The sequence below is a fragment of the Canis aureus genome, chromosome 23 (assembly GCF_053574225.1).
Source record: "Canis aureus isolate CA01 chromosome 23, VMU_Caureus_v.1.0, whole genome shotgun sequence".
Lineage (NCBI taxonomy): Eukaryota > Metazoa > Chordata > Mammalia > Carnivora > Canidae > Canis > Canis aureus.
In genome coordinates this window covers 41,229,093-41,241,099 of record NC_135633.1, presented here as the reverse complement: position 1 = coordinate 41,241,099, position 12,007 = coordinate 41,229,093, and the positions used below count along the sequence as shown (strand labels likewise).

Below are 12,007 nucleotides of genomic sequence, written 5' to 3'. Positions count from 1 at the left end.
ATCCAGAATTATTTGTATAGCTAAAATATATTCATAAGTAATCTTGAAAAACTTACTGACAGACTTACCCAATTTTTAGTGTATCGTGCTCTGCCTGAAGAAATGCCAAGTCTTTGGAAGAACACCTCAAAATCGTTACCAGATCCCAACTTACTAATTCTTTTAGGGATAAAATACAAGAATATTTTAGTAGCTTCTTCAGTTAGTACAAATTAAATATTAATTAAACTCCACTCTTGCTCTTATAGATAAATTTTAGTTTATAAAAATCACCTTAGACTAGCAACAATAACTAGAAATAATGGAGAGGTCTATCAATTCTGAACACAGAGTATCTACTTCCATAAGACTTGTGGGTAGTAGTAACCATTGTTCTTTTCAGTTCCTAGACCCAATTCTAACATGTGGAAGGGGATGTGTGGTGTTTCCACATACCAGGGACAAGCAATTCTCTGGGACACCAGCTGGGTGTCCTCCAATTCAACTCAATTCTGAACCTGAAGACAGTAGCAGATTCACAGGTGAAGGAAGGGCTTGGTGCCACAAGACTGTCCCTCCACGGATTTCAGAAGCCAATCACAAACCCAGGTTGTTATCTGTGGTTTTGACAAACAGGCTACAGATTGGAGATTCCCAAGTTCCTTTCCTTGGGTTTGATTAATTTGCTAGATCTGTTCCCAGAACCCAGAGAAACATTTTACTTACTAGATTATAAAAGGATATAACTCATACATAACAGCCAGATGAAGGAGGTACAGATAGCAAGGTGTGAGGAAAGGCTGCAGAGTTTTCCACGCCCCACTCAGGTGTGCCACTCTGCTCTAAGTGCCGCATATCCACCAACATGGAAGCTCTCTGCACCCTGTCTTTCTAGGTTGGTATGGAGGCTTCATTACAAAGGCATGATTGATTAAATCATTGGCCACTTCAGACTAATTCAACCTCTGCATATGTCCTACCCTTCTAGTTATATGATTGGTTCTCTGGGCCCTCAGCCCCCATCCTGAGGTGGGGTCCAAAGGTACCTGTTAATATAACAAGAGACATCCATGTCTCTTTCATCACTTAGGAAACTCTAAAGATTTTAGGAGGTTTCTGTGCCACAAAAGGGGCCAAAGATTGAATATATACTTCTTATTATAAATCATGATATCATACTTGCATAAGTTACTTTTTATAAAAAGAGTCATTAAGTTGGAAAATATTTCCCCTCATTAATTTAATCATCTGTATTTGTTGTTCATGATAAAGTTAAAAGAAGCAGATATTTTTAGATAATTCAGATGTAAATCATACCTTAAGAATTTTTAATTATTCATACTCTTAATAGCCATAATCTCATCTATAATCTATCTGTATCTCTGAGATATTTATTCCTTGAACCTCGCTTATGAAGGACATGACCAATACTGAAATGAGTCTATATTTTTCTTAGAGTAACCAAAATATTTTTTAACTGTATGATATTCAGAAAAAAGAAAATGTATCAAGTAACTAGTGGACAGAAATGTGAGGGGAACTACTTGTCACCTATAACTTTTGACTTATGAACCACATGTATATATAATGCCCACTCAAAAAAGAACCATTTTTTGATGGCCTACAAATTTAACTTCCAAACACATAGCAATACTTTGGAACCAAAGCATTGCCTTCCCTCTACCATTGAAAGAAAATACACTTTTATTTTCAACCCAATCCCATAGTATATCTAGTAGAGAGTCTTGTTTGTTTACCTGGGCATGCCACTGAACTCTGGTGAAGGACTTTTTTCATTCCAACTCTCATAAAGAGATTTGCCTTCAAAGCCTTCATCGGGGCTTTGGAGCTGCACAAATTAAAAGGGGAAAAAAAGAGAATACTTATAAATCAGATATTTTAAAATTTAAATGTCCATTAACCAGGGAAAGAATAGCTAAACTATATTCAGCAAAACAAGTGATACAATTCACACATTAGCAGTCACTAAGAATTACAGTAATGAGTTTCTGATAATAAAGGAAAATGCTCATACAATTATATATAAGGGTGACTATTATAAAAAATACATTAAGTGTATGGAAAAGAAGGCCATAATATTACCAAGCTGCCATATTCAAATGAATGGTCATATTGTGAGATGTCTTTTTTCTATTTTTTTCTGAATTGATGCCAGCTTCTTTCAAAGAGACATATTTCCCGCCTCTTATAAAAAGGAAAATGAGAGGAAGCAAGATCATTAAGTGTGGTATTTCTTTTAATATTGCTTCTTGCCAGTAAGATTGCTAAAGTCATTAAATATTACATAATAAAGACAAATGCATTAATATTTTATTTAATTGAGTATTTATTGTAATTGTGTTAATACTAGGATTTAAATACATTTCTGGTTTTATAGATGAGAAAAGTAAGGGGAAAAGATATGACCTATTATTGAGTTCTAGACCTATTCTTGAAATCTAGCTCATTAGATGTTATGCTTAAAACATTTAGCAAACTAAAGTTTAATTAATGTTCATCACTATTCACAAGTTATTTATTATACATTATATGGTATCCAATGTTTTTATTTTAAATTTAATGAAAGTCCTATGTTCTATTTTTCAACAAATTTTTGAATTTTTATAGAAATTAAAAAAAATTATAGAGTATTTATGCAGTTTAAAACTTTTTGTAAATGCCAGGGATACAACAAGACACATTACAAACTCTGCTAAGGCAAACTCCAAGTAAAAATGTGGAATTCAATGTACTGGGGGCTGTACTACAGGTATATGCAAAGGTCTATGGGAATACAAATAAATTTGCATAAGCATGAGGAAAGAATCAGAAATTATGTTCATAGAAATTACATTATTAACATCCTAATTTGCAAAATATGAATAAATAAGCAACAAAATAATTTCAGTCAAGCTTATAGGTTTATACAAAATTTTGATATAAGGGACAGTACTGCTTGCTCCATTTATCCTAAGAAATGCAAATTTAGAATAGTGTAGAAATATATCACTAAATTCTCAGTTTTTCACTAAAATGTAAAATGCTACGAATCATTCTCCCCAAACAAACAAGACAGAATAAAGCAAACCCCCAAAACTGTCAAGCATCACATAATTTCAAAACTGACCTAGAGCGCTGTGTTTTTGCAATTGCCCCTGGGTGCCACCAAACCATCCAGTAAACAAATAAAACTGCCAAGCTTCTTTAGCCTTTACCTTAAATTACATGAATGGTGAAAACTCTCTTAAATTCCCTGTTTCAGATAACTTAAATTTTTAGACATTTCATGGAAATTGTTAAGACTGCAGGCAAATGATGCAGCTCTTCAGTAAGGACATGAATAGATTTTTTTCAAATTAATTTTTTTCTATTCCTAGAGAAGAAACTAAATTATAAGATTACATTCCATGCTTTTGAAACCAAAGGTTAGTGACAACTGATCTTACTGAAAATCCCTATCTGAAGGTAAATAATTGTATTTTTCTTGGTAATTATACTTCAATTGGTAATTCTGTCAAATAGGCAAGTCTTTTTTTTTTTCCCCCTTTCCAGTTCAAATAAGGTAATTAGCAGTAACAACAAAAATCTGCCATGCAACTTCTTCATTATGATGAACATTAGGCCCAGGGGGCAGGACAAGAGAAGTAATGAGTTGCCTGTCAGTCCTGAAGGAATTCAGACACTCTCTCTCCAGAAGGTTCAAGATTTTGTGCTGTTGTCAGAATTATTAAGAGACTTCAGTGGTCAGCCCATTTTAGTGGGGCTCAGTGGATTACAGCTCAAGGCCGGAAGTCAGGAAGGGGGGTACATGGTCTCACCTAGTCTCTGCCCCAAATCAGTTTGACCCTGGAGTCAGCAGTTGGTGGTGTTACACAAACTCCTCAATCACTTAGAAACGAACTCTTCCTGCATCCTGGGCTAACCGGTATCATTATATGAAGGAGGATAAACCAGTTTTAAAATTAAGGAGTTAAACCACAGGACCAAGTCCTGGTTTGGCTACCGCACGAGTTGTGTGATTCAGGTGGCTAATGCTTTTTGATCTCAGTTTTCTTGATTTCCAGTGGGGATAGTAAATACAATGTTATCCCAAGGCTGCTCCAGTATAGTTGGGAGAAATGAGGTCATATGTGTAAACAGTTTATTAGATGTAATGGTCTCTGGCATCTATTAGATGGAATAATTGCCATATGATAAAAGGACAAGTTATAGAACAATGCATGCTTAACATGATAAAGGTACCTCAATAATGGTACGTCAGTGGTACTACATCATTTGTAGAACTCAAATTTTCTAAAATTATATGTGATTATTTTTACCTCCTTTGTTAGGTTGTATACCAAGCTGTACATCAGTGGGGTGCAATCGACTCTCAAAGTATAGTTTCCTAAAAGATAAAGAGGGAACGGCTTTTTATTTTATTTACTTTACTCTTTCATTAAAGATGAATGCTAATTCTTTATCCAGAAGGATCCCTTTAAATTTCAAGTTCAGTCAAAGCTCTCCAACTCATTACTCAATAAAAGGTATATGCTCACCATGGTCCCCAGTTCCATGAAAGAAACAACCCATCACCACTCCAAATCTTCACCTCTCACTCTGCCCAAGCAGACTCCTCCTGCTCAGAAAAGTTTTCTGTTTTCTGCTCAGAGGCTTTGCACCTACAGTTCCCTCATCCTGGAACAGTAGTTCTGCATTATATCTGCATGACTTAAAACTCTTCTAGTCAAATGTCATGTATTCTGAGAGGTTTCCCCGAACACCCTACCTAGAAGAGCACCCAATCTTCACTTTATCCTAGCCACTCTCTTTTGTCATTGGTTATCTACCAAACATGTTAAATATTTGCTTTGTTTTCCATCCTCCTACCAGACTAGAAGTTCCATGGGAACAGATGTTCTCTTTTATTTGCTGCCCTATCTCCAGGGCTTAACACAGTCCTGACCGTTAGCATTTACCCAATAAATATTTGTTGTAAAAATGCATTTGTGGGAGCAACTGGGTGGCTCAGTCAGTTAAGTCTCTGACTCTTGATTTTGGCTCAGTTCATGATCTCAGGGTCCTAGAATCAAGCCCCACACTGGGCTCCATGTTCAGTTTGGAGTTGGCATGAGATGCTCTCTTTCTCTCTCCCCCACTGCCCCTCTCCCTGCCTGTGTGCAAGCTCTCTCTCACATAAAATAAAATCTTTTTAAAAATGCATTTACAAGGCAGATGCTGTCCAGCTAGTCTGAATAGAGAGCAGAGATGGTATTCCCATTCGTCAGGAATTCTGTCTAATGAGTTTGAGAGTCATGCGGCATGAGCCAGGAGAGCTGCCCTCAGGAAGTTGTAGGAGCACAGGGAGAAGGGGCTGCAACACGATAGGGACCTGGGGAAGGGGAAGTCAAGACAACTTCATCAAGGAATAGCTTGTACAAATGCCCAGAAATATGAAAGTACATTATGTACCCAAAGAATTGCCAGCAACTCTTATCTCAAAGTTTAAGATCCATGTCTGAGAACAGAAAAGTTGAGGCTTTAAAAATAAGTAAAACACCCCAGCAGAACTGTTCATGGAATTTGACAGGCTGGTTCTAAAATTCAACTGGAAGAATAAATATGCACAAATTTAGCCACTGCAGTTTTTAAAACAGATAAAGAGCTAGGAGTACAAACCAGAGAGTCAGAGGGGTAGTCTGGCTGCATGTATTACGGGGTAATGCACATGTACCATGACCAAACAATGGTATTGTAGGTCTCCACTTGTATAGAAAAGGCAAGGCAGGCAACACAAAAGATACTTACTGCAACAAATTGAAGCAATATGACGATCAGCTGGAAATTTGAGACCTAAATTGCTCTGCTGAACACTGTAAAAGTTTTATTTTCAAGTGAAATAGATCTATATATATACTGACATGGAAAGTTTTCTGTAATACGCTGTTGAATGGAAAAGGGGAGATGCAGAACCACATAGCATGTAATATGTAATGAAAACTCGTATAAGGTAGTGAGAGGCAACAGAATACTGTGGTTAGAAGGATAAAGGATAAAACTAGATTTGAGTCTCAGCTCAATCCTTTGCTAGCTGTGTGACCTCGGGAAAGTTACTTAATCTCTCTGAGTTGGCAGTTTCCTCTTCTACACAAGGGAGATGATAAAGTACCTCCTTCACAGGATTACTGTATTAAATAAATTTTTACACGTGAAGCATTTAAGATAGTGCCTTCAACACCATTGATTGTCTGTGTGAGCTAAATTCTTTATATAAATGTCAGTGTGATGGAGACATTCCAAACCGAGGGCAGTAGTGCCTTTTTAGAGAAAGCGGAGTTTGAGAGTTACATTAGTGAAGGTTTTTGCTTGTTTTATAAATTTTGCCTTTAGCATGAGAAAGGCAATATACAACTTATTGTGTTATTTTGAAGATGAATATTTAACAAAATTTTAAATATAAAACAAAGTAAGGTAAGGGGTGTCCTAGCTATCGAATAACATAGGGTCAGGTGCTCTTGATCCTGAAAATGATGAAGAAACAAAGCAGCATTTTAAGGCAGGGAGTGACATAATCAGCAAATTCCAATGATTTAAAAACATATATTAAAAGTCAAATCTTACAAACAACACTAGCTATAAAGACAACATTATTCTACTTTTGAAAAATACATGGTTAAGTATTTACTCTGTGTAGCAAAGGTGTTTCATCCTTTTATGTGTTTCTAAGTAAGGGTAATAGTTCAAAGCTAGTAGTTTTGAACTTTTACTCTGTGCAAGACACAAGTTTGGGAGTTTTGCAAATATTAACTTCTTTTGCCCAAAAAGAGGTTTAGAGATACATGTGCTCTTGGTAACTCTACATAGAGGCGAGAAAACTGAGACACAGGAGGGAAGTAAGTGACAACCTGAGGTCACACAACTAGGAAGCGGCAATGCCATGAGGAAGGACAGGCCCTTCATCATGAATGTAAGAAGAGGACGTAGGGCAGGAAGGTTGAAACACACTGTGTGAGCTACCTTCAGGGACAATGTAACTGAGACGTGTGGTCGAAGAAGAAATGTACACACCAACATGCCTCCATCAAAATGCAAGGCCTCAATTATTGCTGATACAGAAAGTTTATGAATATGCTAACAGGAAGATTCTAAAGGTCCACCCTGTGTTCATGGACTCATTCATTTGCTGCATTTGTGCAACCCCTGTTTCTTTAACAAGCCATTAGGAAGCCACCAGTTATGAAGATCCTGCTCCCGGCTGAAGAATACAGCCTAGTAACAGACATAGTGTGTGAAGCAAATAGTTGTTTAGTCGTGGTGGTGAGGGGTGCTACAGACAGGGCTTCCCAAGAATAGTAACATTTCAGGGAAGGCTGTCAGGATAAGAATTAAACAGGTAGCATGTGTGTTGAACACCCATCTGAAGACCGAGAACAGCAGCTGCCCTGGCAGGGAATTGCACACGATTGAGAACAGAAAGACAAGTGGGTGCAGACAGTAGGACAATGGACTGCTTGATCTTGCAAACATGATGTCCTTTTGTTCAAATCTCTGCTTATCAAAAGCAAATCCATTGTTAAAGGCCAGTCTCAAGTGTCTATAACATTTCTCAAGTCTTTCCCAAACTTCCTACTATTCTCTCCTTTGAACTCCCAGACCAGTCTGATTATAGCCTTTCACAGTCCTCGCATATTATTAGAATCCTACGCTGATTTATCACTGGGACTGAGCCACAAACTCCTGAGTGCAAGACCCTAACCTCTAATTCCTTTGTTTTTTTTTGTTTTTTTTTTAATATTTTATTTATTTATTTGACAGAGAGAGAGAGAACACATGTGGGAGAGGGAGGTTGAGGGAGAAGTAGGCTCCCTGCTAGCAGGGACCCTGGGATCATGACCTGAACTGAAGGCAAATGCTTAATCGACTGAGCCACTCAGATGCCCCCATCCTGATTCCTTTGAAATACTGGAAAGTACGCTGCATAGAGAAGTGTTCAGTAACTATTCATTGAATTTGGGAAAAAGACTTAAGGAAAAGAAACACATGGACATCAGTATTTTTTCCAAAATCAATATGCATATGATATGCATGGTGTGATGAAACCAGGATTATATTTAAACTATACTTTTTTGCTACCCTATTCTAAAACCATAGAAATCTTTAGTTCTGTGATTCACTTATTCATTTAACTAGACATCTTTAGTTCTAGGATTTCCTTATCCATTTAACAGGTATTTATGATCCCTAGCACAGACAAGGTAATCTGCCAGACAAAGTAAATCCAAGACAGCTACTTTCCCAAATTTGCACTCAGGCTCACAGCCACTGGAAGGCAAGGGCAGCAGCCAGACCCACAGTAGCTGAGGATTTGCCTCCCTTGCTAGTGCATTCTTTATGAATTAAGGGGCTGCTACTAACATGATCACATATTTTCCCATGAGACCGATATTATTTACCTTCTATAGAAGAATCAGCATTAATATAGGCCACACCACGCTCTTGAAGGACTCTGGAATTCTCCTATAATAAAAAAAGAAAGAAAATCATAAACATATACCATAACCTTCCCCTAAAACAATGTACATTTGCTGTGTGCAGATTTCTGAATTAAGCTGACCACAAAATCGATATATAAGATTCTCAGAACAGAGCTTGTTTGAAAGAATTTCAATAAATATTATTCTATGAAATAATAATAATATTTTAAGACTAAAATTTAAGATGACTCTGCCCATATTCTTAATATGGTAAATAGAAAAGGAATTGATTCCTTAGCCATGCCATGGTTTATCCTTTAAGAAATTCTCTTAGCAAACATGAATGACCTAAGAAAGAAACCCTTTTAGTGGAAATCTTCCTATGAATATCTCTCTCTTAAGTAGGCTCCAAGCCCAATGAAGCCCAACATGGGGCTTGAACTCATGAACTCATGCTAAAGACCTGAAGCTGAGCTCAAGAGTGGTACATTTAACCAACTGAGCTACCCAGGTGCTCCCCCCACCCATGAGCATCTCTTTATTTAAGCAGAGAATCTTGCCTGATTCTCAGGGAATGAACAATTTCAAATTTATGGGTTAAAAATATGTGAAGCATGAAGTTCTTCTATAGGATGGCACCACCTACTGGTCATGGCTGATCATTGCACAATTTTAAAATACAAAAAGTGTAGCCAGTTTTTTTTGAGCTATCAAGTGGATTTTGAATCTCCAAAACATGTAATTTCCTAAGTGTCCTGACAGTAAGAAAGAAAGTGGAAAAAACCTGCAACTCTCAGTGGTTAAAATAATTTGAAAGAGACAAATCTCAAAATATTTAGGCTCTTTCTGATGCCACCATAAATCTTTCCTATCTTCAGGAACATTACCTTACCGACCCACCCCACCACCACCCACCACCCACCAAAGAAAATTGAAGTTTACACAGCTTCTTATACTTCCTGGAGTATGCAATAGAAGCCAAATAAGTTTTACAGCATGATTGGAAGTTAATGAGATAAACATTAACTTTGCATACATTTATAGCTAATGCTTCTGTTCCACAAAGCCAATATATGCAAGTTTAAATATATGCACTATAAATTTTAAATCCAGTATAGCTAACAGAGTGTTATATTAGTTTCAGGTGTATAATATAGTGATTCAACAATTCTATACATTACCTAAATACTCATCATGATAAGCGTACTCTTAATCCTCTTCACCTATTTCACTCATCCCCCACCCACCTGCCCTCTAGTGACCATTGTTTGTTCTCTATAGTTAACAGCCTATTTCTTGGTTTGCCTCTTTCTTCCCCCTTTGGTTGTTTCTTAAATTCTACACACAAGTGAAATTATATGGGTATTTGTCATTCTCTGACCGACTTATTTCGCTTAGCATTATACTCTCTAGATCTATCCACGTTGTTGCAAATGGCAAGATTATGGTTGAAATATATATATATATATATATATATATATATATATATCACATAGTCACATCTTTTTTATCCATTCATCTACTGATGGACACTCAGGCTGCTTCCATAATTTGGCTATTGTAAATAATGCTGCTATAAACATAGAGGAGAATATATCTTTTGGAATTAATATTTTTCATATTTTTTCAGTAACTGCCCAGTAGTGCAATGACTGGATCATGTAGTAATTCTATTTTTAATTTTTTGAGGTATTTTCATACTGTCTTCCACAGTGGCTGCAGCAGTTTGCATTCCCACCAATAGCAGAAAGGTTCCTTTTTTCCACATATCGCCAACACTCTTGTTTTTTATTTTAGCCATTCTGACAGGTGTGAGGTGATACCTCATTGTGGTTCTGATTTCCATTTCCCTGATGATGGGTGATGTTGAGCATTTTTTCATGTGTCCATTGGTCATCCATATACCTTCTTGGGGAAATGTCTGTTCATGTCTTCTGGTCATTTTTTAAACAGATTATTTTTTGTGTTGAGTTGTATCAATTCTTTATATATTTTGGATACTAACCCTTCATCAGATAAGTCATTTGCAAATATCTTCTCCCACTCAGTACGCTTTCAGTACTGTTCTTTGTTTCCTTTGTTGTTCAGAAGGTTTTTATTTTGATGTAATCTCAATATTTTTGCTTCTGTTTCCCTTGCCTCAGAAGGTATATCTAGAGAAATGCTGCTATGGCAAAGTCAGAGAAAGTACTGCCTATGCTCTCTTTTAGGATTTTTATGATTTCAGGTCTCACATTTAGGCCCTGATACCTCCAGCTTTGTTTTTCTTTTTAATTGTTTTGGCTATCTGGGGCCTTTTGAGGTCCCACACAAATTTTAGGATTGTTTGTTTTAGTTCTATGAAAAATGCTGTTGATATTTGGGTAGGATTTGCATTAACTCTATAGATTGCTTTGGGTAGTATGGACATTTTAACAATATTTTCTCTCTGAATCCATGAGCATAGAATGTCTTTCCATTTGTTTGCATCATCTTCAATTTTTTTAATCAATATTTTAAAGTTTCCAGAATACAAGTCTTTCATCTCTATGGTTAAGTTGATTCCTAGAATTTTGTTATCTGTGGAAAAATTGTAAATGGGATTGTTTTGTTCATTTCTCTTTCTGCTCCTTCACTATTAGTGTACAGAAATGCAACAGATTTCTGCATACTGATTTTGTATCCCACAACCTTACTGATTGTGTATCCCGCAACTTATAAGTTCTAGTAGTTTTTGGTGGAATTTAGGGTTTCCTATATATATAGTATCATGCCATCTGCAAATAGGGAAAGCTTTGCTTCTTCCTTACCGATTTGGATGCCTTTTATTCCTTTCTTTTGGCTGATTGCTGTGGCTAGGACTTCCAGTACTATGTTGAATAAAAGTGGTGAAAGTGGACATCCCTGTCTTGTCCTGACCTTAAGGGGAAAAGCTCTCAGATTTTCTCTATAGCATATGATGTCAGCTGTGGGTTTTCATATATGGCCTTTATTATGTGGAGGTATGTTCCCTCTAAAGCTACGTTGTTGAAGGTTTTCATCATGAATGGACATAGTACTTTGTCAAAAGCTTTTTCTGCATCTATTGAAAAGATTATATGGTTTTTATGCTTTCTCTTGCTGATGTGATGTATCATATCGATTGATTTGCAAATATTGAACCACGCAAGGATTAAATCACACTTAATTGTAGTGAATGATTCTTTAAGGTATGTTGGATTCAGTTGAGGATTTTTGCATCTATGTTCATCAGAGATATTGGCTTGTAGTCCTCTTTTTGTGTCGTGTCTTTATCTGATCTTGGTATCAGGGTACTGTTGGTATCATGGGATGAATTTGGAAGCTTTCTTTCCTCCTCTATTTTTTTTTCCTCTTCTGTTTTTTTTTTTAATTAGTTTGAAAAGAATACGTATTAATTCTTTAACTTTTTTATAGAACTCACCTGTGAAACCATCCAGTCCTGGACTTTTGTTTGTCAGGAATTTTTTTGATTACTGGTTCAATTTCATTGCTGGTAATTGGTCTATTCAAATTTCCTGTTTCTTCCTGATTCAGTTTTGGTAAATTACATGTTTCTAAGAATGTATCCATTTCTT

At 36.4% G+C, this 12,007-nt stretch overlaps 1 protein-coding gene across 3 annotated transcripts in view; it reads right to left on the bottom strand.

Moving 5' to 3' along the window:
• FOLH1 (folate hydrolase 1) overlaps positions 1 to 12,007 on the bottom strand; it is a 65,634-nt gene that overhangs the window by 12,564 nt on the left and 41,063 nt on the right. For all 3 annotated transcript variants that reach the window (XR_013362384.1, XM_077867385.1, XM_077867386.1), the window contains 4 exons: positions 8,412 to 8,475; positions 4,299 to 4,366; positions 1,737 to 1,828; positions 69 to 159 (listed from right to left, as the gene is read on the bottom strand). Coding sequence is in view for 2 of the 3 variants with exons in the window: in XM_077867385.1 (XP_077723511.1) it covers positions 69 to 159; positions 1,737 to 1,828; positions 4,299 to 4,366; positions 8,412 to 8,475 (315 nt within the window). In the remaining variant the exon portion in view is untranslated. The remainder of the gene's footprint in view (positions 1 to 68; positions 160 to 1,736; positions 1,829 to 4,298; positions 4,367 to 8,411; positions 8,476 to 12,007) is intronic.